We start from the raw sequence: 24,197 nt of genomic DNA on the forward strand, positions 1-24,197 counted from the left end.
TGATCAGCCTCGACAGGCATGTACGAAGCAGAACGAGGCACACTCGAGGCATGGCAGGGCGCCAAATGGCGACGCAGGACAAAGCGAGGCAAAGCGCGGGCGTTTCCAAGCCATGTGGAATTCCCGGTTCCCCACGGCGCGCTTCTGGTCTGGCTCAATATTCCGTAATATGGGTTGGTTGATTGGGTTGCAGGCGTGGGGCCCGCGGAGCACGGAATTGGTGATGGAGGACGGGATACGGGTAACGTTATCCAAATGACAAAGCTTTCTTCCTAATTCCTATCAAGCGGCTCTTCACGAAATCCGCCAGCAACATGCACCATGCCTCATGCCTGTCCACGCAGACAGCTGGCCGAGGCGACTTTCAGACAACAAGAAACTTGGACACCAAAGAGCTCTTGGCTTCTGTTTTGATTTCATCTAATGGATATTTTTGGTTACATTTCTCATTATGCTGTTGATTCCCCTTCCAAACTTTACGCCCCGTGAGCGGGCAGAATCGTGCCCTCACAGTCGCCAAACCCGATCCGCACTCCGTTCTTCTCGCAGTATCCTCGCATGTTCAGGCTATCACCATCTTGGATGAAGCGACGCACCCCGCCCTTTTCAAGCTGAACATCGACCTTGCCGCCCTCGGTCATTTCAAGCAAGCTACCACGTTCCCGAGGCTCTGAGCCGCTAATGGTTCCCGAACCCAACAAATCTCCGGCCCTGAGAGGGCATCCGCCAACGGTATGGTGCGTTATCATCTGCGGGAAGGACCAAAGCAGGTTTCGGCCGCTTGTCTTGGACAGGTCGACATGGTCGCCGTCCGCAGCTGTAGCACGCATCATGTTAGTACATGCCGACAAATGGGACCCAGGGGGGGAGCAGGTCACTCACTTGTAAGGCCGACTTCAAGCTGAATGTCAAACACGCTCTCCTTCTGTGACTCCTTGAGATAATCCTGAACAGGGGTATCATTCGGCAGTGGCTGGGCTCGGAAGGGCTCCAGCGCATCCGCGACGACGACCCAAGGGCTGATAGTTGAGCCAAAGTTCTTGCCGTTGAACGGTCCGAGGGGCACATATTCCCACGCCTGGATGTCGCGAGCGCTCCAATCATTGAGCAGGACAAAGCCGAAAATGTACTCCTCAGCCTTGTTGATGTCGATTGACTCGCCCATCTCGTTGGGCTTGCAGATGAAGCAACCAAGCTCCAGCTCGAAATCCAATCGACGGCAGGCAACTGTCGTCGGCTCCTTGGGGTTCGCCGCTGGGTTGGGCAGGATCTGGCCACGGGGTCTGCGGATGGGTGTTCCAGACACAACGATGCTGGATGAGCGGCCATGGTATCCCACAGGTAAGTGTGTGTAGTTTGGCTGCAGGGCATTGTCCGGGCCTCTGAACAGGACACCAACTTTGTAGGCGTGATGGTAGCCGGCGTAGAAGTCAGTGTAGTCTCCAATCTGCATCGGCAAGTGCATCTTGACTTTCTCGACCGGGATCAGGACCTTTTGCTTGAGCGACTCATTGTCCTTGAGAATCGCTGGCACATCTGTGGATTGACTTAGAATGCGCTGGAGATCACCTCTCACAGCACGATGAACTGCGCGTCCACGCTCAGCAAAGGCGTTTAGAGATGTCTGTCCGAGAACTCCCTCCAGGTCACGAAGCGAGCTCAGCTGCTGCTTCGCCTGCTCATCGCCAGCGAGCGCTTTGAGGTCAATGACGAAATCGCCAATTCGTGAGGCGGCGCGGGGCTGCGAGCCGCCCTCAGAAAAGATGCCAAAGGGCAAGTTGTGGATTGAGAAGTCGCCGTTTTTGTCCAGCGGGACCCAAGAAGTTTGTGAAGCCATCTTGATTCTAATCTGCTACTCAATCTTCGTTGATCAAAAGAGAAAAGTGAAAGAAAAACAACCAACAGAGAAGAAAAAGTGAAAAACAGCTTCAAGCTTTGAGCTCCTGCGATTTGTTTTCAATCGGCATATGAAAGGCGGGATGCAACGGGGCTCTTCCGCGTTTGTGGGGAAGAGCCGAGAAAACCCGCCCGCGCCCGGCAGCAGTTCCGACGCGGATTCGGATTCGGAAATGATTGCGTTCCTAAGCTCGACTTCCGTGCAGGATAATGATATTTGCTTTCGTCTTCTTATCGTTGTTGGTGATAATTGATTATCTTGGAAGATTTGGAATCATGAACTTACAAATACGGTGCGAAGGTGGGAAGATGGATGATTCCGGCGGCACTCCCACTGCTATCTGCATTGCTCAGTAGAATTGGAGCGTCTATTTCGGGACCTGGAGGATATGATGGTTTCAAAGACGCATAGCATGGAATATATGCATAAGAAAATATAGCTGCCATATGGAAGACTTACAGAGTCAAGTACACATCACGTATCGTTAACAAAAGATAATAATGTGAAATGGTTTTAATTAACACAATGTATCATGCCCAACCCGGCTGGTTTCTCTTCCAGCCATCTATCAATGCCAGTATATAAGAAAAAGCCCCTACCCTTATTTGAACAGCCGTAATCCGGTGTCTTCCTTATACAGAGCCTCCATCTCCTCATCCTCGCTCTCCTCCTCATTAAGCTCCATCTTCTGGCCAAACAGAGTTCCAAAGAAGCGATCAATGGCCTCCTGTTCCCAGGTTCTCCTGTCCTCGGACGCCATAAAGTTCTGCAGCTTCTCGTGCACTGTGAATCGCATCTTTCGCCCCTTGCTTGCCTTTCGGTCCACCACTTTTCGAGACTTGGCCTCTTTGTTGGCGGTAAGCATCACCGAGGCCACCGCGCTAGACTGCTCTGCGGCGGACTCTACTGTGCGTTGATCAACAAGCTCCTTCAGAAGGAGCTGGTAAAAGTCGGCATCGTCATAAATGTCCTGGCTCTCAGTGATCTTCTTTGAGGCCTGAACTGGTGCGCAAGATCGAGGGACTCGAGTGCGTTTGACAAGCCGCTCATCGGGATTGGCGAGCTGGTCTTGAAGGGCACTGATAAGTGTTTTGGGCTTTGCACCAAGTCTGTTTGCTGGTGCGGTCACATTCACGCTTTGCACCTTGCGAGACCATTTATCCAGCCTGTCCTCTCGGAACCTGACGGCCCTTTGATCATCCTCCTGAATCTGCTTCCAAATTTGCTCGGTAGAGAGATCAATCTCAATTCGCTTGCGTTTGCTGCCCGCGGCTGTGGGAGGGGCCAGGTTTTCTCGAAGGTCGCTGATGGTGTTGAGTAATTTGATAGCAGCTTCCTCAGCAGCTTCGTAAGCCTCCGTCTCTGAACTCGAATCAGAATCCAGGGTGGGGAAGGTATTCGCCGCGACGATTGCCTTTTGGAGTCGGATACGCATGTTGAGTAGCCCGTCATAGATTTTCCTCTGCTGCTGAATAGCCATTCCTTTCTGGACTTCGGTCTGGTTCGATGAAGGAGTTGCCGGGGAAGGTTTGGCGCTTCGCTTGGCTGATTCTTCGTCCTCATCCTCGTCATCATCTTCCTCTTCTTCGTCGTCTTCCTCTTCCTCTTCTTCGTCCTCCTCCTCTTCCTCGTCTTCGTCAGAAGTTCCATTGCCATTCAACAAGGCATCAAGACCATCATCCATATCTTCGTCCTCGTCCTCATCGTCTTCTTCTTCAGAAGCAGACATAAAGTCCGCCGCAGAGGCTCGCTTGCTCTTGGGCTGCTTAGGCTTTGAGCTGCCCCGGAATACGAATGAGTTCAATCGTTCATCATCAGATTCCGCCAGGGCATTGTCGCTACTGATTTCCGAGTCGCTGGCCTCTGCTGTATCAGCAACTAAGTCGGCTGTCTCTGGGTCATCAAATTCGGCCTCTTCATCGGCATCCTCATCATCGTCGTCTTCCTCCTCATCTTCGTCATCGTCCTCCTCTTCTAAAGCCTGGCGCGAAACTCGAGATCCTCGGTATTGACGGCCCAGAGAAATCCCTTCCTTCTCTCGAAGCTTACTACGGCCGACCGTCACGTAGTGCTCGGTGCCAGCGCGCTCATCTTCGCTCAAGCCACTTCCGTTGTCATTGTCGCTGTTTCCATTGGCTTCAGGATCGTAATCTAAGCCCCTCCATTAGTATTTAACGTTATGGTGAATAAATAAATATTATTTCACAATACCTTTGGCCAATTCCTCGTCTGGGTCTTGGAAATCCTTTGCGCGTCCTTTTGCTTTGGCCATTTTGGAGGTTGGTCTGGCTGGCTTGAAAATGAGTGTTGACACACAACGCTGGGAATTTTTCTGCTATCAATGGGCGTCTGCAAGTTCTAAACTTTTAGGCGGTAGGTGGCGGCAGAATATTAGCTTGTACTGTCTTTGTAACCAGGCCCGAAAAAGCACCAGCGTCGCTGATAAGTGGGTCCCTTGAAGTAATAGTGCTGGATAGCATCACATCAACTCTTAGATGAATTAACATCTTGCTCACTTTGATCGGGGGCTGCGGAGAGGCCGTCAGCAGAGTATTGCAGTGATACAATGACTTTTGCCAATTGATAATTCTTACAGCTTCCCTCTTGTGTTTTCACGAATCATTCTCAAGTTTTCTTAGTAAATTTCAGCAATGCGCTCTTCGCCCTCACTGCTCTTTCGAGCTGTAAGAGCTCTCCAACATGAAAATCCTTTGGTCAGTTAATCTGTTTTGTTCACCAAAACGAGCCCGAATTAACGAAATCTTAGGGACTTCCCCGATCAGGCACTCCGCCAAGCTGGCCAAAACGGCCGCAGAAGCGGAAGATTGCTGGAGTAGACAAGGTGATTGCGGTATCTTCCGCCAAAGGTGGTGTTGGCAAAAGCACCGTTGCCGGTATGTCGCGAAATTGCAATATACAGTTCTAGATATACATGACAGGCTCATAATTGGGATAGCAAACCTATCACTGGCTTTTGCCAGACTAGGATACCGCGCCGGAATACTAGACACAGATATTTTCGGCCCATCCATTCCTACCTTATTCGATCTATCAGGGGAGCCCAGGCTATCCAACAGTAAGAAGGCTGTCATTGCCTGCATGCTCTTTTTACTAACACATTTCAAGACAACCAATTAGTACCGTTGACAAATTATGGCGTCAAGACAATGTCGATGGGCTATCTGGTGGGAGAGAGTGCCCCCGTCGTATGGAGAGGGCCAATGGTTATGAAGGCGATTCAGCAGCTTCTTCACGAAGTAGATTGGGGTGGTTTGGATATCCTTGTTTTGGATCTGCCTCCCGGAACAGGAGACACGCAGTTGACTATTACTCAGCAAATCATCCTGGATGGTAGGCAGCTATTTCTTGATCACACTGAGCACTATTGCTCTTTTTGTCTCATATACTGATTAGCACAGGATCCGTCATCATCACTACACCACATACTTTGGCAACAAAGGATGCAGTCAAAGGCATAAACATGTTTAAAACAGTTGGCGTCAATATCCTCGGCGTGGTCCAAAACATGTCTCTGTTTAATTGCCCACACTGTCATCAGGACACCCATGTTTTTGGATCAAACAAGAAAGTTGAGAAGCTGTGTCAAGAGAATGGGATTGACTTTCTAAGAGACATTCCTCTTCATCCCAATATCGGCGATGACGGGGAAAGGGGGAAGCCGACTGTCGTTTCTGAGCCATCCAGCGAACGAGCATCAGCCTTCCTTGATATTGCTAGAGCTATTTGCCCCAAGATTGACCTGAAGGAGGTCGGGAGCCATAATCACTAACTTTCTTTCTCGACACGGTAACAAATCTAGACGGCATATTCGGGAATTTCAACATCGTCTGATGAAACGTGGTCGTTGAACCTGCCATCGTAACTTAGCAATCCATTGCTGATCCCAAAGGGGGGCCTGTTCTTGGATGAAACATCTGGTGATTTGCCAAAGCTGTCAAATTGCAATCAATATTCCCATAACCTAATGCTTCTCGTGAACCGCGATGTCAATGTTCTGGTGTAAAAAAAGCGAAATGCTCAACGGTTAGCCTCTGCCACAACATATTGCAAGGCAAATTACCGCAGTATCAACAATAATTTCCTAACTCCATAACGCCTCTGAGACCTCTGTGAGATCTTCCTCATTGGCCCAAATCCTCCTGCACTGGCTCTTCTGGGCAAAGCATTTAATCGAGCTCTTCATTAACCTGGTAGACATGACGACTACGGGTAGGGTCCTTTCTCATTGCTTTGCCAGAGCCAGTGAAGCCAACTAGTAGAGAGCGATTAGCGTGAATTCATATGAAGATGTCGAATTTGGAGACTTACCTCGTCCGTGGATTCCCTCGGGTGTGCGAAACATGGAGTCCTTCTTGTTAGATTTGCCAAACTTTGATTTGGCATTAAAGTCTTGCCATTTTGACTTGCCAGCTTCTAATTCCTTGTTGGCTTTGATCTTCTTGGGCTTGGGTGCCTTGACAGCATCCTTTTCTGCCTCAGACTCCTTCTGCGCCTCGGGGTACATGGTAGCGCCAGCCGAGCTGACGACACCAGGAGCCGGCGCTGTGGCCACTGGAGTAGCAGATGCCGGCGGAGGAGCATCGGCCTTTCGCTTGTTGGAGATTGGGCGAATATCTCTTGACCTGAGAGTGTCTGTAGTGTCGTAGGTCTTGAACTTGACAATGTAGATGGGATCGGTGGACGATCCAGTGATGGACGTGATGCGCGCTGGGTAGAAGGCCTTGTCGCCTGAAATCCACTTTGCCAGAACGGTATCGTTTACTTGATAGTTGACAGGGGCTTCTTCCTTTTCCTCGACCGGCGGCGCTGCCTTCTTGAAGGCTGGGTGGTTCTCTTTGGACCACTTGGCTGGTTCAGGAGATGGCGCGGCTGGTTTTACTTCGGGTTTGAGAGCCTGCTTCGCTTTCAACTCGGCGATATTTTCGTCGAGAAGATCAACGAATTCCTTCAGCTCGCTGTGGAGAGCCTTGAGCTCAACATTGTCGGGATCATCGCGGATCTGGCCAAGAACAAGGTCCAGCTAGATTTGGGTTAGCAGCGGGCCTTGGAAACCATCAACAGGGAGGCATAGAGGCTTTGTTCATACTTGTTCCTGGTACGTTTGTCGCTCTGCTTGGATCTCTGCGATGGAAGACATTGTTGAGTCTTTTGCCTTTGAGTTGCACTGGGATTTGTAGCTGGAAAAAAGGATGTTTACATGGGGTGTCGCGACACCTTTGGAAGTTCAAAAAGTTGGCTAAAGCTCAAACTCCGGCTGCGTGATAGCCATTCTACCTGCAACAGATTTGTGGGGCTGACCTTATCAGAGATTATGACGAATCGCGATAGTCACGTGATGCTTCATGATCGCGGCAATTGAGCTTGGAAGATCTTAGATCCACGATTCTCATCGCATTGTGGTACCTTTTCTGGGCAAGTGATGCTAAACCAATCTCAATTCATCAAATCGATGGTCTTAACATAGTAAGAACGCACTCAATCCTAAAGTGCATGTTTGCTTGGCTGTGATCGAGCAGCAATGGCTTTTGTGGCTTATATTTCCACCACTCCGGGATCGGTGCTGCAATCCAGAATACGCGTATTGGCACGATTTATCTTGATAGGCCTTTGTTCTCCAGTCCTCGTACTCCGTACCATCGCCAAATACATCAAGCAGTGGCGACTCCCTGCGCTAGCAGGAAAGGGGAGCATGACAATGAAACGTTTCAGACAACCCAACGTCATCGCTACGTGGTGAACAAGGGTTATGCGGGGAGAATAGCTGATGTGTCTATGGCATGGGAACCAGGTTTGAGCATCTCGAGGATATTGGGCAACGACGCGGGCAGCTTGGGCAGTTCTAGGCAGCAGCTACATCGCCTCCGGTCGAGAATCCCTCATCTCGAACAGGGCTCCTACCGTAATAGCCATGGGGGTATAAGATACGGTAAAGTCGGGTCTCTTTGTCCAACACGTGTGCGTGTACTTGTTCGTAATTGTCCGAGCGCAAACGATTAGCAAGCCTCGTTCGTTCATACATCTAAAGTGATGTGCAAGAGCTCCTTCACCGGTGCGCCACATTCGAGACACGGAACCATTCAATGGAGCTGGATTCGCCATTCCTGGGGGAGCGAGATTAGATAGTCGTACACTGCACTACCTGATGCGGCCCAAGCGCAGCGTGGAACGCCAAGGAAGCACAGAGGAATCCGGGATGGAGCAGAGACAACAAGTATGACGCAAGTTATGCTGATGAATAAGGTGGTTAATTAGAGCTAAGACATTGTCTCTTTGGTGGGCATTCCAGCGTCCGGACCCAGAAAAAAAAGTGAGAAGGGGAAAAAAGCTGGGAACGGAAAGAAAAGGAGAGAGTTTATGTACGGGCTGGTACCGTATTAGAAGGTTGTAGGCTTAGTTTTGTTTGCATTACCTTGGTAGACGTAGTTGAGTTCCTAGATTGCCCGTACAAGCACCGTACAGTACAGCATCTACCTGTACGCACGGCAATTGGCGACAGACAGAAACTTGCCTTCGTATTTGAAGCGGATGCATCTGGCGGGCCACAAGCAAACAGAAAAGCGAAAGCAAGCGGCCACCGACTCAAGAGCCTCAACCACTGCGCAGCCTCGGCCACCCTCCATCTCTTTGCCTCGTCGTTGCTCAAAGTCCCGGTCCAGCGGTCTGTCTCGGGAACGGCGACTATTCCTTTATTAGGGCATGACAATTGCACTTTGTTCAACCCTCCTCCACCTGCCGCGAGCAGCAAACGCATCGCACTTTTTTTTCTCCTTGTCTTTATACTTTTCCTTTTTCATCGGCCTGTCCTTTTCCTTCTAATACCCAGCCCAGTCACCGTCTTTCCATCTCTCTTTTTTCCCATCTTCCATCACACATCCCTTCCGGTCCGCATCCTCAATCCCGCGCCAATTCGTGTTCCCTGCAGCCCGACCATACATCCAGTACAGTACGAGGTGGTTGCTGTTACAGGCGCTGCCGTCAATTGACCCCCCCTGGACCGTCCGGAAAGCCGCCTGTCGCATCGCGTCGCTTTGAGCCGACATCAACCACCCTTTATAGCCATTCACACGTGTCTCACCCTCCACCAGGATCCCGTCCGGCCCAGGGCACTTGCAAAAAGCCGTCGAAGGTATCGCATCGTGTCGATACGCCGCACCGGTGCGCATTGCGGGCAATCGCCACGAGACGAGGCTCGTCTGCGGCAACCTCACGACAGCCAGCAAATCCGGCCCAGCGCGGCCCAGACAAAGCAAAGGCAAAGGCAAAACCGCAAGCATGGCTTCCGAGAGTGACCAAGACAGCGCATCTGCATCTGCAGCTGCATCTGCCGGCCAATCAAAGCGCCCTCCCCTCAACCATCACGCCAGTGACCACAGCGACGCCAACACAGTCGCCTCTTCGGGACATGCGCCTCGCCCCAAGCACCAGAAGCAGCACCACGTTGGCCGCCTGCACGGACGAGTGCCGTCTACCAGCAAGGGCCTGCACAAGCACAATCACAGCTCGTCCTCGTCCAGAGTCAATCTGAGGAAGCAGGGCTCGCCCACCGACCTCGAGCTCCAATTCGCCCAGCGCCCAGTGCCGCACCGCCGCGCCACCAGCGAGGTCAAATTGCCTCAGCAGGACCCGGCTGCCACCATCCCCAAGAGCCTCTCGCAGAGCAACCTGAAGCGCAACCGGTCGCATGTCGAGATCAGCAAGCGCACCAAGTCTGCCGACAAGCTGAAACGCAGCTCCAGCGGCACCGGCATCCACAAGCCCGCCAAGTCACAGGTCCATTTCGATCTCGGCTCAGACGACCCGGAAGACGAATGGGTCGACGCCAGCGGCTCTAATTCACCCTACCTGTCGCGAAAGGGCTCACTCAACAGCAGCACACATTCATCCTATCCTCCGGGCAGTAGTACGGCAAATTCTCGCCCGCAGACGCCGAGCGCGTTGGCCGCGCCGCCTGAATCATCGTCACCTCCTGCTCGCAAGGAAGCAGAGCGAAAGGACTTTCCCACGACGCGATTGCTGCAGAGAAGCTTACACGGCGCTCCGCCTCAAATGTCCACCGACATGGCCAAGGCGACTCCCGTGCATCTGTCGCCCGACTCGACCAGCCACGAGCCCTCTCCGCCGACAGAAAGCCAGGAGGATGGCCTTGTTTCGCGTTTCGTTGAAGTCCCCAGCTCCGGCCTCACCAGCGAGGGCTCGTTCTACAACCCTATTCGTGGAGGAGGCTCCCACCGATCCGAGGACCTCCCGATACGAGCACATTCAATGGCTAACCTATCAAGATCACACGATTATCCCAGTGAAAGCACTCTTGTAATCGAGAGTGAAAACAGCACCCTAGTGCCCAAGCCCGCCAGGAGAACAGCTGCACCCTCAGCGAACACCTCGCGCACGCAGCAGAAACTTAACCTTCAGCGAGCCAGCTCATCACTTGAGCCTGGACAAGCAGTCCCGGGCGTTGGCGGAGTCGTAGGAGCCGGACCTCTAATTGGCATCGGAGATCCTGGGCACGATGGTGGCAACAGTCGGGATCCTCGCGTTGGCAAGCTCCTAGAGCGTACAGGCATGGAATACCTGGTTGTTCGGCGCCATCAGAACCCGGTCGTGCGATCGTTGAATCGTCTAAGCCAATTACCGGGTTTGGACAAGAACAAGAGGATTCCTCGCTCCAACACCGGCTCTACCACAGCTAGCAAAAGATCAACAGACCTCACCGCTCGTCACATTCGAAACATAAGCATGCCCGAAGGACGCCAGGCGCTCCCCGTCAAGCGGGCAGGATCAGTGAAAATCAACGGCGCTGGCTCTAGCTACGAGGGAGACGACAACATGAACCGACTGAGTGAGAGACTTAGCGGTTCTAGCCTCGTCGGAGGTGAGGAGGAGGATGGGATGGCTGCGCTCCTTCGGAACCTTTGGGAGAAACCAATGGATCTCAGCGCGAGCACAGATTGAAACAAGGCGACACCAATCAATGATAAGTAAGGGTGTCAGCAAGTATATATGGCGAACACGACACTGTGATGCCAAGAGTTTGAACGCTAAACAAAACCGTCTCATGATATAAGGCTCTCTTTGGTGGCGATGATGACTTTTTTTTCCTTTCTCGATTTTCTTCTTCTTTTCGGCCTGGTCGGCTCGGAAACGATACTTTCGGCTACGTGCTGGGCGTTTGTAGGAAATAATGTAGAAACACCAGCGAAACACCAGCGAAACACCAGCTTGGTTCGGGGCAATATCCTCTGTTTTTTTCATATGGGCATGTTCATAGGTGCCACGGATTCGTTTTGTAAAGCGTGGTTAAAGCAATATGGGGAAACACGATTCGACTTTTAACGAAGGACAGTCTACGGATACATCAATATACACATGTTTTAATAGCTCAGTCAGTGTCTTCCTGTATAAAATTCAACACGACAGTGATATCCCATATTCTTACCAAGATCTAATCTCCTTATTAATGAAGTATATCTTTTACATTTTACAATATGTTACAAGCATTGTACACGACGCTTAAGGCAGAGCTCATATGCACATCAGGTATTGAAATCTATTTACTATACAGTAACGCCTGTTCCATTCATGATAATATACAAGTCCAAAAGCACAGTCATTAATTTTTTTGGAGATGGGAATTGCAAACCACTTGCATAAAAAGCAATGCACAAAGAAAAGCTCACTTAGCCCCAAGGCTTAACGGAGTTGTAGCGAAAAAAAGGCTGCGGGTTCTGCTCTCGCTGGTCACCGCCAATAGCCTTCCACCACACATCTGTGCTCCATCGGATGATTCGCTCGGCGCTTCCCAGAGGTGTGGCCGCAGGACGGACATCCAGGTAGAAGACGGGCTCACCGGTCGGCTCCGGCTCTCCAGAGTAGTAGTCGATGACGTATCGGATCTCCTTCTTTTCACCGTTGACATTTCGGGAGACGAACCAGTCATGGCGATCGAATGGAAGGTCAGTTCTGGTCACTGTTAGCTTTTCATTCTTTCCATTCTTTATACAAGTGGTAAAAGTCTCATCTTACCCAAATTTGGAGGGGTAGATCCAGCCTAGGACCTGCAGCATCGTGGCCTTGGGAGTGAGGTCCTTGGGTCGTCCTTGGAAGCGGATGAGGGTTGGGCTGACATCCACTCCATCCCAGTGGCGATCCAGCTCTTCTGCCGAGTGCGCTTCTCCTCGCTTGCAGACTTGCCATCCTCTGTACAAGCCGCGCGCAAAGCGCTCCTCCCAGCCGACAATCTCCTGCCATGCGCCTTCGTTCAAGAAGTTGTGGACATTTACCATGGATTCCACAGCTGTAATATCGGTGTCGGTATAGCCCTTGCGCAACAGGGCATTGTACATTTGCTGGGGAGAAGGGTACTCCCAAGTGCCGTCGCCGGATCCCTTGGGGATGGTGGATTCTTCACGCTCCGTCGGCAGCGCCATCGACTGCGAGGGCGCAGGCTTCTGTGACAAATCGGGGAACATGTAATTCAAGGGGTTGAGTTGAGAGAGGATCGACTTGGGCTCTTCCTGGTCGCGGGAGCCGTGAGGCACCGGACAGCCTGACGTCGGCGGCAAGGGTGATGACGAGCCATGAGGGACTGGGCAGCCGGACGACGAGGACGGATTCTCGGCGGGTATGGCTTTGTGCGGGTTGAAGGCATCGGCAGCCTTTTGGTGCATGGGACATCCGGGCTGTGATTTGTGAGTCTCTGCCGTTTCTTAGGTCTGAGTCTTTCGGGTCGATCATACCGGAGGCTCCTTGTTCAATGGCACCGCCGGGTGTCCTTGAGGAACGCCGGCCGGAGGGGCAGGCTCGGCCCAGAACCAGCCCATTGTGAGATGTGAAGATTTATACAAGTAATCGATGTATGCAAAGAGGGCCAAATGCGAATTGTAGGTTACAGGCAGCAGGAGATTGCTGAAGAATCGAAGATGCAAAAGGTATTGTGGGGGATGTTGGTTCTAAGCCATAGAAATTTCCAAGCCAACAGCATAATCTTATCGCATCATTCTTACGGCCAAGCCCGAAACTTTTTTTCCTCCCTCTCCCACATGTTTAGCCGGGTAATCGCCGTGACCACTCCACTACGTCACCGATTGATTCCGGCGCGGCAGGGATTCTGCAGCGAAGCTTGTGATTCCTACTCGTATTAACTCGGGCGATGCTCTTTTTTTCTCGTTTTCCCCCTTTAAGCCTCAGAATATCTTCATGAGGCCTCGATTATGATCACGGCCCGTATCGGCCTGGAATTGAGTGCGCGTGATTGTCCGCCGACATGAAGACCGGCCTTCTCTTAGGCCGGCTGTGTGGGCGCACTTTGTTTCGACCTTATTTGCTGCGTCAGACGGGACTCGGACTCCGGAGAATTGATGGGCTGCATAACTGGATTCACACAGCTAGAAGAACAGGATGGAAAGAGAGCAGAACAAGAGGCAGGATAGCATTGCGTGCTTCAGCCGGTGCAGCAGCATTAGGCACAGGAGCTTTCATTCAGCTGGCTCAGACGGACAATGGGGGAACTGAGCAGACGGGCGAGCTTCGCATGTTGGAAGCATCCCGAGATGAGATTCGCAAGACCATCGACGACAATGGCCGGGGGATATCCAGGATCGTGCAACAGATTCTTCTATTTTGGGATGTCCACATCTGGGAGCCAATCTGCACCGGAACAAGGTTCTTACACCTCGTGGTCATCTTCGTGCCCGTCATCCTTTCAGTACCCGCCATCTGGTTTGGACGGCGCCATCCTGACAAAGACGGCGAAAGGAGCGGCACCCTCTGGTGGTATGGATTCCTTGTGAAATCGATGGAGCTGGCAGGCCCTGCGTTCATCAAGCTCGGCCAGTGGGCAGCTTCGAGGACCGACATCTTCCCCACGGCCATGTGCGATACAATGTCTAAGCTGCATTCGAATGCGCCGGCTCATTCCATGCGCGTCACTCGGAAGACAGTTGAGGCAGCGTTTAACGGACGTAATTTTGAGGATATTTTCGACGAGTTTCACGAAACACCTCTCGGAGTTGGCGCAATCGCCCAAGTCTACAAAGCAAAGCTCAAACCTGATCTTGCAGCACCGCAAGAGCTGGCAGCCGCTCCAAAGGAACCACGACCTCTTACTCAAAATATGAAGCAACATGTGAGAACTGTTTTGAAAAGTTCACCCAAGCAGGTTCCATCAACGTACGTCGCCGTCAAAGTATTGCACCCCAACGTTGAACGCATCGTGCGAAGGGATCTGAAGATTATGGGCTTCTTCGCCACTTTGCTCAATACGATCCCCACGATCGAGTGGCTCTCTCTACCGGACGAAGTTTCCCAATTCGGGGAGATGATGAAGCTCCAGCTAGATTTGCGAATAGAGGCCGCCAATCTGGAAACGTTTAGAAGGAACTTTGGGGACCGGACGACGGCTTCGTTCCCCTTCCCCTATTCCGAGTTCACGACCCGCAACGTTCTCATTGAAGAGTTCGCTCAGGGAATACCTCTAGCAGACTTCATGGAAAACGGAGGCGGCGTCTTCCAGCATGATATCGCTGACGAGGGGCTGGACGCGTTTCTCCGGATGTTGCTTCTAGACAATTTTGTTCATGCCGACTTGCATCCAGGCAATATCATGGTCCGTTTTTATCAGTCCGCACAACCAAATATTCGGCTGCGTCGGTCTGCTGAGAAGGCTCCTACCTCGGACGACGGCCACCTCGATGTTACGGAGCAGGTTTTGGAACGACTACGGCCATATCGGCGCCGCAAGGACAAATCCGCATGGGAAGCCGAGTTGGCCAAGATTGATGCCGAGGGTTATCGTCCACAACTCATCTTTATCGACACAGGTCTGGTGACGGAGTTGAATGCAGTCAATCGCGACAATTTCCTGGCCTTATTCCATGCCGTCGCCGAGTTTGACGGCTACAAAGCCGGCCATCTCATGTGCGAGCGCTGTCGGCAACCCGAGGCCGTCATCGACAAGGAAGTCTTTGCCCTCAAGATGCAGCATCTCGTCCTGAGTGTCAAGAGCCGCACACTGGCCCTCGGCAACGTCAAAATCGGCGACATTTTGCAGGAAGTCCTCTCCATGGTGCGCAACCATCACGTCCGCCTGGAAGGCGACTTTGTCAACGTTGTCATCAGTATTCTCCTTTTAGAGGGCATTGGACGCAGTCTCAATCCCAATGTCGACCTTCTGAGCAGCTCGCTGCCAATTCTGAGACAGCTAAGCGCTCAGAGCGGTGCTGAGATGGCGAAGCACGGTGATTTCTCCATGATTATGCTGTGGATGGGCTTGGAGGCGAGGAAGTTTATGCAGGCTAGCGTTGACGATGTGAGTTTTCATGCAACCTCTCTCTCCTTCTCTATCTCTCTCTCCGCACTCTCCCAACAGTGAGTATTCTTCATGCTAACAGGTGTCTACCTATCTAGGTTGAACGATGTGTCAAATACGATCTCCTATCACCCAATGTATGAATAACGAAGCATGCATGCTATAGAGTAGAGGCCAGAGGGTTTTCTTTATCTATATACAGAGCGTCAGCAATTGCTCATTGTAAATTATGTATAACACTACTGAAAGGCATCTTAGATGAAGATGTAGGATGGATTATGGGCAACACGAGGCTTCTATAGAAACATTTAGGAGATGGCAGCTGTCTAGGTTTAATGATGATATTTATTTAACCTCTCTGACTTGTACAGTTTTCCTGTTAGTCCCATCGTATGAATTCTACCAGCATAGATGACAGTTTGGTATGGCACAAGAGTATTGATGATTCTATTTACTCGTTACACAGTCACACTTAGCTTACCATGAAAATGGCTGCCTGTTTGCCAGCAATCATAAGAAATAGTCTTCCGGTCCGATTTGCTACTCCCATTGCTCCATCTTATCCACAACAACAAAACAATTTATCAATTATTCTCAAAGGCCTTGGATCCAAGATCTCGCCGGCTTCAGGGTAGCAGAACTTGCAAACAGAATTACCTATTGGAAGAAGCCATTCAGCTGTCAACGGCACGGAACAACCAAGGCCGCTACTCCGTGCTTTGGCTCCTAGACCCGCTAAAATTTCCAAAAGCTCCTTGTCGACTTTGCACTGCCAGGAGATTTTTTTTGACGGGCGCTTAATTGGGCTGCAACACCGTGAATTTGGGCTGCTGCGCGCTTGGATAAAATCGCAAAAGCGGTGCATAAGCCATATTCGTCTTGTTGCGGTTTCCAATGGGCGACTCCAGCGACTTCGTCCGCCTTCACATCACGCCGCTTGATGCCGAGCTGATCAAGGTTGTGGTTCCCGCCTCAGTACTGCCGACTGCTCGCAATATCTCCTACCATACGCTTGAGACGTTTCCGGAAAGGCGATACGGATTTGTTGAACTGCCCGAGGCGGATGCGGAGAAATTGAGAAAGAAGCTGAACGGGACGACGCTCAAGGGCTGCAAGATGCGGATTGAAAAGGCCCGCCCAGAGACGCGGTTGGAGCCGAATGGAGATGAGGAAGAGGTTCCTGAAAAGAAGAGAAAGTCATCCAAGAAACGGAAGCGAGAGCCAGACGTCTTGGAGGGCGTGGCGCTGCATGACCGCCAAGTGAAGCGAGGATGGACCGAGACGCCAACGACAACCAAGAGGAGAGACAGGAAGGAAAAGGACAAGGAGAGCAAGGAAAAGAAGATGGAAAAAGAAAAGTTGAAACGACCCAAGTCCAAATACACAGAGGGAGAGGAGTGTCTGTTGAAGACAAAGCTGCCGCCAAACACGATGAAGAACCTGGCTCCCGAGGAGCTGGAGCACAAGAAGAGGAGCAAGAAGAAGGGCAGTTCACGACAGGTTGTCATTCACGAATTTGAAAAGACGACGAAATTCCCGAGCTTCCTCAAGGCTGCTACGGCGACCGACCGGAAAACAGCGACTGAATACGTCAAGGGGAAAGGATGGGTCGATGAGGAGGGCAACGTCGTGGAAGAAGTAAAGGAGAAAGAAAAGGCGAAACTACCACAGCGGCCGAAGAAGGCGCCCCAGCCCAGGAAAGTGTCTGAGGAGCCGGAAAATGATGACAGCACGAGCAGCAGTGGCACTTCATCAGAGGGCACATCGTCTGAAGACGAGTCTGAAGAGGAATCTGAGGCAGAGTCTGAGGAAGAGATTGAGGCGGAAGTTGAAAAGGAGGTCGCAGATGTTCCTATTCAAGCCGCAACCAAGCCCCAGGATGAAGTGGAGAAAGATGACGACAGTGATTCTTCAAGCGATGATACAAGCGATAGTGGCTCGTCAAGCGATGAAGAGGAAGACGAGCCCTTCAAGGTAGCAGAGAAAACAACGCCGACAACCTCCAAGACGAATGCTCCCAAATCTACTCCGGCAAGCAACAAACCCCTGGCAATCAAGATCCCACCTCCCGAGACACCCTCAGCTGGAAAAGTACACCCCCTAGAGGCTCTATACAAGCGGCCGAAACCTGACAATGAGAATCCCACCTCAGTCCCCAAAGAAGAACCATTCAGTTTCTTCGGCGGAGGCGAAGACGAAGAAGAGTCCGAAGCTGCACCATCCAGCCTTGTACCCCCCATGACGCCCTTTACCAGCCAAGACTTCGAATGGCGCAACGTCCGAAGCGCCGCCCCCACGCCAGACACGGCTCATCCGTCGCGCATGCAGCGCTTCTGGGGAGCTTCGCCCGAGAAAGACGTCGAGATGGAAGACGACGTAGCGAATGCGCTGCAGGAGGAGGGGCAGGAAGATGAAGAGGGAGAAGATGAGGATGACGGAAGCCCTGCGCAGGGGAGACAGACTGCCACGACCGATTTCCAGAAGTGGTTTTGGGAGAATAGGCGAGATTTGAACAAATCGTGGATGACGCGCAGGAAGACGGCGGCCAAGGAGAAGAGACACCGGGAGAATAAGGCACGGGCATCAAAGGCGGTATGAGCGCAAAATTGTTTCTTTTTTCAATCCTGCGGCATAACATGGATATATAGTAATGCATTGAATAAATACTGTCAATATGGAACAAAACTGTAACATAGTCTGTATCCAATAAGTACGTGGGCCATTATTATATAAGGAACTATTTAGTGGTTTTGTTTTGCTACGTATCCAGACGATGCTCTCCCCTTATCTCCATACTTGACGGTAGAAATATTAGTAACGATTAATATTATAACGTAGAATATGCTACATAGGGGACAGAATGCCGCTTGGCTAGGTGTTCACAATTTCGTCATTCATAACTCGATTTTCAATGTCATCCTCGCAAACATGAGGCCTGTTATCCTCCGAACACGTATCACGGTGACGTCTTCTGTCTGCCGCCACACTGCCTCCAACAAGAACATCATACATCCCAGCTCCATCTTCAACCGGTACAAGAGAAGTGCGTTCTGTGAATGGCCCGTTTCCGAACTAGGGAGCTCCCACATGCACCTGAACATGAGACGGCGAGTTAAGGTGCGATACAGAGTCCGAATCTGTTGTCCTCTTTGAATCGGGAGTTTCAGGTTCTTCCATATTTCTGCCAACAAAAAATTTGCCGAGGATATTAGGAAAGAAGTGGTCTGTTGAAGGTGAAGCCTTAGAGTCGTACGTCAGTGTACTTCGACGTCGATGCGCCGATGAGCCGATTTGGCAGCCAAAGCTCTTCATATTGGTCGGAGAAGACTGAGATACAGTTGTGCGCCTGGATTTTGGAGCTTCATTCGTGAAGTAGCCTGAGGTATTAATGGATTGGAAACTATCACCAGGCCAGCACGTTGGGTCTGTAGCCTCAGTAAATGACGTATCGCGTTCACGAGAAATGCGATTAGTGCCATCATCTACCCCTTGATGGGATGGATTGGTAGATTTGTCTTCTAGACTGACTAGAGGTTTGATCCATTCCCTGGTGCAATGTCGCGAAAGAAGTTTCGGAAATGAGGTGATGGTTGACGCAACGCTGGAAGAACCGATGGAGGCCTGAGATGCTTCCAATCTCTCGTCTTGTTTGTGGGTGCGACAGGATGAAGTTCGACGGGTTTGAGAAGTCCTCTCAGAGTTGTCATCTGAGGAGCTATTGGCTGAATCGGGGGATAAGAGCGATTCTCCTGCATGACCGCCATGCTTCGTCCAAGTGATTGAAGTCGCGCTTTGTTGTGAAAACAACGTTGTCGATGTCGATGATGCTTCTTGCTGCCACTTCTCTCTGGCTCCATTGACCTTGTGGGTGGAATCTGCGGCGGTAAATGACGTCTGGGGTATGCTCAAGGTATTTCCTGCATCTGATGCCACAGACGGTTGCAGCTTTATACGTTGGCTATCGTGCTCCATCGCAAACTGAACCGGCAGTTTGCTTTGAGAGATGTCTGCCTCGCCTGTCTCGGGTGTAATGTCATATCGTACAGGTCTTCTAAAAGCCATTAGTGTAGCCTCGATGATGTTCGCGAGTTCCCCATTCTCGTTAGACGATGCTTCGTGCTTTTCCGTAGGGCCGCCGATCATTCGAGAGCTATTTCGTTTTAGTCTAGTCGTGTTTAATTGTCGAAAGATCATCTCAGTGATGAGAGGAATGTCTTGACGGTCCACAATGATGGCCGACTCATCGTGTAACTCTGTCTCGAAGTCTCCTTCCGAGTCAAATCTTTCGAAACGACTCGCCCTTTTACCGGGTTCTGCTTCTGTGACATTGTTGGCTTTCTCTATGGATGACGTTGATGTGGTAGACCAACCATTCTGGCCTTTAGGGGTCCAGGACGCAGGCCGTCCTCCGGCAACCGCAGTCACGTCGTCCCGAGATGCGGTTTCAATTAGGTATCCTATGCGGTTTTGTCCGATATCAACAAGATGAGTTGACACTCTCTCAACTTCATATTCATGCGTATTGGAATTGCTTTTTCCCTTGGTAAAATACCAAGCCGAGCCGGGGACTATGGGATTGATGACATAGTAAGACTTTGGGCCCTCTTCTGGGTGACTGCCCTGGAGGGTTTTCTGCGGCTTCTCTGCGACGGCCACATCAAAATCGACGACCGGAGAAGCAATCTGACTCGTTGCTCTGCGGCGGGATTCCTTTGACGTTTGATGAGAAGATAAGAGGTGGCTAACCTCTTCAAAAGACGTTGCTCGCTTTTCGCTGGAGCCATTACCAGCCAGCCTGGAGATTTGGGCAACTCTGGGGTAGCCGGTGGGCTTAGAGCCAAGCTCTGGATTAGAATTATGTCTTTCCATGGTAGACGATGTACCTGCCTCTAACCCGCCAACCGCTTGCTGTAAGGGTATTATTGAGGAGGAGTGCAGCAAGGCTCTCGTAACGCGGGCCAGAAAATCAATCTCGCAGGGTTGATCTTGCAGAGTGGTTTTATCCCGCCTCAGCGGCTCAGCCATAGCCTCACTGTCGCATGTGCCCTAATCGCGATCGTGAGATTGCACAGAGCTGGGGTAGTCGAGATAGGCTGCCATTGGAGAGGAGCCTAGCTCGTGACGCCCCGTCTCGGCGGGATCAGCAAGTGAGTGGTGCATGACGTCTTCAATCGCGGACGCCATCTTTGGAAGGCGAAGCTTGTCAGAACGACAAACTCGGTTGAGCCGATCTGTGGGTGTCGAGGGATGACCCGTTCCCGTTCCAGCGAATAAGCGTTGTGGGGTGCTATGCACTGATGAGGCTCTTTGTGTTGGAAATGATGGCACTTGTTGATCACTTCCAAGGTTATGAAATTAGGGAGAGGACAGTTGGTGCGCAACCATGTTTGAGTCATAGCCAATCAAACAAAGAGATAAACTAGAAGCAGGGAAAACGAACAATAAGGATGGAATAGAATCAAAACATATCGATGAACTGGGTATAGTAGGTAATTCGCGTATCGTATTGTATCGTACAGTAGCTGCATGTAGGAGGTGGGAAATTGAAGATGACGATAAGACTCTATTTTGGTGGCCCACATGATGGATATGAAGTGGTGATCGCACCAAAGAGATCTGAGAAGGAGCTTGCTGTGCAGTTGCCCACTGACCCAACAGCAGTCGCTAGTGAGAGCACTTGCCGCCGATCGCTGCCGGAGCTTTTAGTCCTGGCCTGAAACATTGACGATGCTTTGAATCATTGCCTAAGTCATAAGAGAGGAGCTGATCAAGCTGATCAAACGCATCAGTGAGCCTCGCTGATTCTGGCAATGACAACAAGAATGACTTCACGCTGCACACGCATGACATGCTGAGAATGTGTAGGTAAGCAGCATTATCTAGCCATGATATCAATTCGAGGACGTATTATATCATATTCAGGGGCAAACGAGCCCGAGTGCGATAAACAAGAAAATGTTTGTGAACGTTTTTGTTTCTGGCTACCCGAGACAAGCGCCAGGCGGAATGAATCCTTGCTGCCGAGACAAAAATTACCTGCAGCACATACACGCATACAGACATACGTTATGCATGCAGGTTCTCAATAGATTGTGCTGCAATGCTGCAATGACGCGTGCCAATGGCGCTGAATTCACTCTAGAATACCAATCGAATTGGCGCTCATGCATGCATGTTCTAGCGTTCTACTGTAGTGTTGGAGTTATACAGCAGTCTGCAACAATACCTGATCTGAGATTATCAGATACGATTGTACGACCGTCAACTAAATGATTCTCACAGTCTTCTTTTCGCAATTGGCAAAATATTGCCTGCCGCCCTTCTCATCCGTCAGCGAGTGAAACAGCCCAACACGCCAATATTCATCCTCCTTCTTCCCCGTAGGATACAATAGGAGGCCGTGCATGACTTCCAACGGTGGGTTCTCCTCCTTGTCTTCCCATTCTTGCGGTCTTCTAAGAAAATACGCTCGCCGATTGCGTATGCCCGCTGGAAACGAGGAACATGACAAGCTTCTGGATGTGCTCCCCGCTCGCCTCTGAGAGCTGCAGCCCATCTTCGTTTGTCTCTCTCCAGTCAAGGGCGCACTGCGCGACGTACTGCTCATCTTCTATAGCCAGCCACTCGCATTGCTCGCCATGATAGGGCGATTCGAGGGGTAGCTTTTGGAGTTTCCCCCCAGGAATGCCACAGACCTTCCCGCGGAGTAAAAGGCGTCCGCCAGACACTCGTCCATATATGTCTCCTCCATAAGGCTTCGTCTTAGCCTCAAGGACCTTACACTCGCGTTTCATGTAATCAGTGTTGTCCCATGTTAGGCTGCTACGGATCCTCGCCCAAGACCAAGACGGCGCAATGTATTGAGGCGGGCGCTTGAGCCATCCCTTCAGCTGACGAAAGGTCCAGCGCCAACGCCGGTGTATCTTCCAAAGGAGACCCCGATGAAGATTCTTTTTCCATAGACCGGCCAAATATGTATCCCCACTCTTACTGGCGATGAGCTTGGCGTACGATGACACTGCCGGCAGCCTGTCGGTCTGATACGTGAGCTCCTTGTTGCTGTATTCAAGCATTGGCTCGTACCAGCCCTGATAGTCGCAGTCGCCTCTCCATGGTGTAGATGTATGAATGATGGACAACTCTGCCTTATCAATGCGGTCTAGCTTATCATCGATGATGGTATCCTCTGTTCTTATAATGTCAACCGGCTTGAGAGAATCCCAATGCATCATGAGCTGGCCGATATACAGCTTCCTCATCGCAAACATGTCTTCTTGAAACGTCCAGCCACGAGTATGCCAAGCTGAGGCTTTAATATCAAGAGAGAGGGGTCGGTCTGACCAGCTAGGTGCGCCACGTAACGCAGACTCGGCGGATTGGTAAGAGAAGGGTATATGGCGAAGAAAGAATGAACCGCTGAGATTCCATTCTGCGGAGTGGTAGGGGATCTTGATACTTGGGTTTCGTTCAAGGAAGCCTTCGTCGCTTGACGTTGTACGGAGCGGTATGAGCGTGACGAGGGAGTTTCGAAAAATCTCTGCCATCACCTGCGATTCCTTCTCCCAGTCTTCCACGTCATCTTGGATGATGCAGAGCGCGTCAATCCAGACGTACTTGACGCCCAACGCTCGTGCAATGCGGATGGTGTCTTGATACGTTTTCGGCAAGGCATTGTAAGAAATCGATGTTTTCAAATGAGAATAGTTGCTTTTTGTTGTTGTGAGAGATGGGGGTTTCCCTCCCCAGCAGTAGCTCAGAGCCAAATACGGCTGTGGTTCCTCAGCCATGTCGGCATGTGTATTGCTCTCCACAAGGCGGACCAGGCTCGACTCTCTTTTACCGCCAACATGAATCAGCCTTGTAGGGCGATAAAGTGCTTTGAGAGCAGCTTTCTCCTTGCTGCTACCAAACACCCATTTCTTCAAGGTGAGAATGCCGGCGGGTGATATTATACTATCTGGTACAAAGTCTGAGAACGGGTAAAAGGGGGTAGCACATGGATCTAAGAGAACGCCGTAATGTCAGAAGACTATTTCCTTATTTCCATCTAGAAAGCGGCTCTCATAATGCTTCATACCTCCTGGGGTAATACTGGCCCTGAATGTCAGATAGTCCCATCTGTGCTTAGGTCTAACAAACGCGGTGCTGTGTACAGTAAACGCTGTTAGACCAGAGTTCCAATAATGTCGAATCTTTGTAATCTCGACTGTATCGTCAGGAAGACGCGTCAACGGGTATTTCCGAAAGTGCCAGATCATGGCATTCCGAAGCAAGGCACAGAACCCGCAACCAGAGTCCGCAGACTCGGCCAGGCTGGGAAGCAGCGGAACCACATCTTTTCGACGATATTCGAGATCTTCCTCGAAATTAGGGACGTCCGCCCTCAATTCCAACGGCTTTTTATCGTCATACGAGACTTTGGTCTTTTTCAGACGTAAACCTTTGAGCTGCAGCACGCTGCAATGCTGGCATAGTACCTGAACATCGCTCAGATGAGACTCTGTGACAGCAGAGAAGTCGTAAGAGAATTCCTCTTCATCGGGAGATTTCTTTTCACCGGACGGCTTGGTGGATTCCCGAGTTCTTTGAAATTGCTCATGCACTCCTACACCGATGAAATAGGGAACTCCCGCCATGGCCGCAGAGCAGTTCTTCGACCAAGAAAAGAAATGGTAATGTCATGGAAAATGGGAATGAAAAAAAGCCGCCGACGGAGTTTTGCTTCACCTTTATAAGAGCTGCTGGGGGTTAGCTCCGCTGTTGCTGCCTAGTGATGACACTCATGTACGGAGTATTTATTTGTCTGGATGCTAATCACCGTAGCTCGATATATCTTACTACTATTTATATCACATTCCATGCATGATTCTCACTACAGTAACCTTATAATTCATCATATCATGAGATTTCGACCACCGAAAATTGTATTCACGGTCGCAAACAGTTCATTGTGATATAATTAGGGCAACTCTG

At 50.9% G+C, this 24,197-nt stretch overlaps 11 protein-coding genes across 11 annotated transcripts; 5 read left to right on the top strand and 6 right to left on the bottom strand.

Moving 5' to 3' along the window:
- Positions 1-379: 379 nt before the first annotated feature.
- M431DRAFT_507490 (hypothetical protein) lies at positions 380-1,944 on the bottom strand. The gene is made up of 2 exons (XM_024918976.1): positions 883-1,944; positions 380-817 (listed from the first exon to the last, which is right to left on the bottom strand). The coding sequence occupies exons 1-2, from the start codon at positions 1,835-1,837 to the stop codon at positions 477-479; spliced, it is 1,296 nt and encodes a 431-aa protein (XP_024775506.1). The 5' UTR covers positions 1,838-1,944; the 3' UTR covers positions 380-476.
- A 554-nt stretch (positions 1,945-2,498) lies between these two features.
- M431DRAFT_494271 (hypothetical protein) lies at positions 2,499-4,169 on the bottom strand (the record flags this gene model as incomplete). The annotated part of the gene is made up of 2 exons (XM_024917232.1): positions 2,499-4,048; positions 4,109-4,169. The coding sequence occupies 2 exons, from the start codon at positions 4,167-4,169 to the stop codon at positions 2,499-2,501; spliced, it is 1,611 nt and encodes a 536-aa protein (XP_024775507.1).
- A 251-nt stretch (positions 4,170-4,420) lies between these two features.
- Positions 4,421-5,873, top strand: M431DRAFT_507493 (hypothetical protein). Its single transcript, XM_024918977.1, has 5 exons — positions 4,421-4,611; positions 4,665-4,791; positions 4,854-4,973; positions 5,024-5,248; positions 5,317-5,873. The coding sequence occupies exons 1-5, from the start codon at positions 4,549-4,551 to the stop codon at positions 5,685-5,687; spliced, it is 906 nt and encodes a 301-aa protein (XP_024775508.1). The 5' UTR covers positions 4,421-4,548; the 3' UTR covers positions 5,688-5,873.
- Positions 5,874-6,084: 211 nt separating this feature from the next.
- Positions 6,085-7,055, bottom strand: M431DRAFT_4775 (hypothetical protein; the record flags this gene model as incomplete). The annotated part of the gene is made up of 3 exons (XM_024915569.1): positions 6,085-6,170; positions 6,227-6,938; positions 7,005-7,055. The coding sequence occupies 3 exons, from the start codon at positions 7,053-7,055 to the stop codon at positions 6,085-6,087; spliced, it is 849 nt and encodes a 282-aa protein (XP_024775509.1).
- A 232-nt stretch (positions 7,056-7,287) lies between these two features.
- Positions 7,288-7,711, top strand: M431DRAFT_409900 (hypothetical protein). The gene has a single exon (XM_024914937.1). It carries the CDS (start codon positions 7,437-7,439, stop codon positions 7,653-7,655), a length of 219 nt encoding a protein of 72 aa, XP_024775510.1. The 5' UTR covers positions 7,288-7,436; the 3' UTR covers positions 7,656-7,711.
- A 1,515-nt stretch (positions 7,712-9,226) lies between these two features.
- M431DRAFT_67622 (hypothetical protein) lies at positions 9,227-10,870 on the top strand (the record flags this gene model as incomplete). Its single annotated transcript, XM_024921738.1, has 1 exon — positions 9,227-10,870. A coding segment is annotated over one exon (1,644 nt), but the record flags the coding sequence as incomplete, so codon positions are not given.
- Positions 10,871-11,426: 556 nt separating this feature from the next.
- Positions 11,427-12,885, bottom strand: M431DRAFT_507497 (hypothetical protein). Its single transcript, XM_024918978.1, has 3 exons — positions 12,655-12,885; positions 11,942-12,597; positions 11,427-11,878 (listed from the first exon to the last, which is right to left on the bottom strand). The coding sequence occupies exons 1-3, from the start codon at positions 12,736-12,738 to the stop codon at positions 11,596-11,598; spliced, it is 1,023 nt and encodes a 340-aa protein (XP_024775512.1). The 5' UTR covers positions 12,739-12,885; the 3' UTR covers positions 11,427-11,595.
- A 563-nt stretch (positions 12,886-13,448) lies between these two features.
- Positions 13,449-15,367, top strand: M431DRAFT_82840 (hypothetical protein; the record flags this gene model as incomplete). Its single annotated transcript, XM_024923225.1, has 2 exons — positions 13,449-15,224; positions 15,323-15,367. The coding sequence occupies 2 exons, from the start codon at positions 13,449-13,451 to the stop codon at positions 15,365-15,367; spliced, it is 1,821 nt and encodes a 606-aa protein (XP_024775513.1).
- A 635-nt stretch (positions 15,368-16,002) lies between these two features.
- M431DRAFT_507498 (hypothetical protein) lies at positions 16,003-17,955 on the top strand. Its single transcript, XM_024918979.1, has one exon. It carries the CDS (start codon positions 16,119-16,121, stop codon positions 17,820-17,822), a length of 1,704 nt encoding a protein of 567 aa, XP_024775514.1. The 5' UTR covers positions 16,003-16,118; the 3' UTR covers positions 17,823-17,955.
- Positions 17,956-18,035: 80 nt separating this feature from the next.
- M431DRAFT_519431 (hypothetical protein) lies at positions 18,036-20,174 on the bottom strand. The gene is made up of 2 exons (XM_024920389.1): positions 18,414-20,174; positions 18,036-18,296 (listed from the first exon to the last, which is right to left on the bottom strand). Exons 1-2 carry the CDS (start codon positions 20,091-20,093, stop codon positions 18,096-18,098), a joined length of 1,881 nt encoding a protein of 626 aa, XP_024775515.1. The 5' UTR covers positions 20,094-20,174; the 3' UTR covers positions 18,036-18,095.
- Positions 20,175-21,009: 835 nt separating this feature from the next.
- M431DRAFT_530339 (hypothetical protein) lies at positions 21,010-24,070 on the bottom strand (the record flags this gene model as incomplete). The annotated part of the gene is made up of 5 exons (XM_024920790.1): positions 23,302-24,070; positions 21,825-23,193; positions 21,505-21,679; positions 21,290-21,409; positions 21,010-21,075 (listed from the first exon to the last, which is right to left on the bottom strand). The coding sequence occupies exons 1-5, from the start codon at positions 23,858-23,860 to the stop codon at positions 21,010-21,012; spliced, it is 2,289 nt and encodes a 762-aa protein (XP_024775516.1). The 5' UTR covers positions 23,861-24,070.
- Positions 24,071-24,197: the final 127 nt, after the last annotated feature.

This window comes from Trichoderma harzianum (assembly GCF_003025095.1).
Source record: "Trichoderma harzianum CBS 226.95 unplaced genomic scaffold M431scaffold_5, whole genome shotgun sequence".
NCBI classification, from domain to species: domain Eukaryota; kingdom Fungi; phylum Ascomycota; class Sordariomycetes; order Hypocreales; family Hypocreaceae; genus Trichoderma; species Trichoderma harzianum.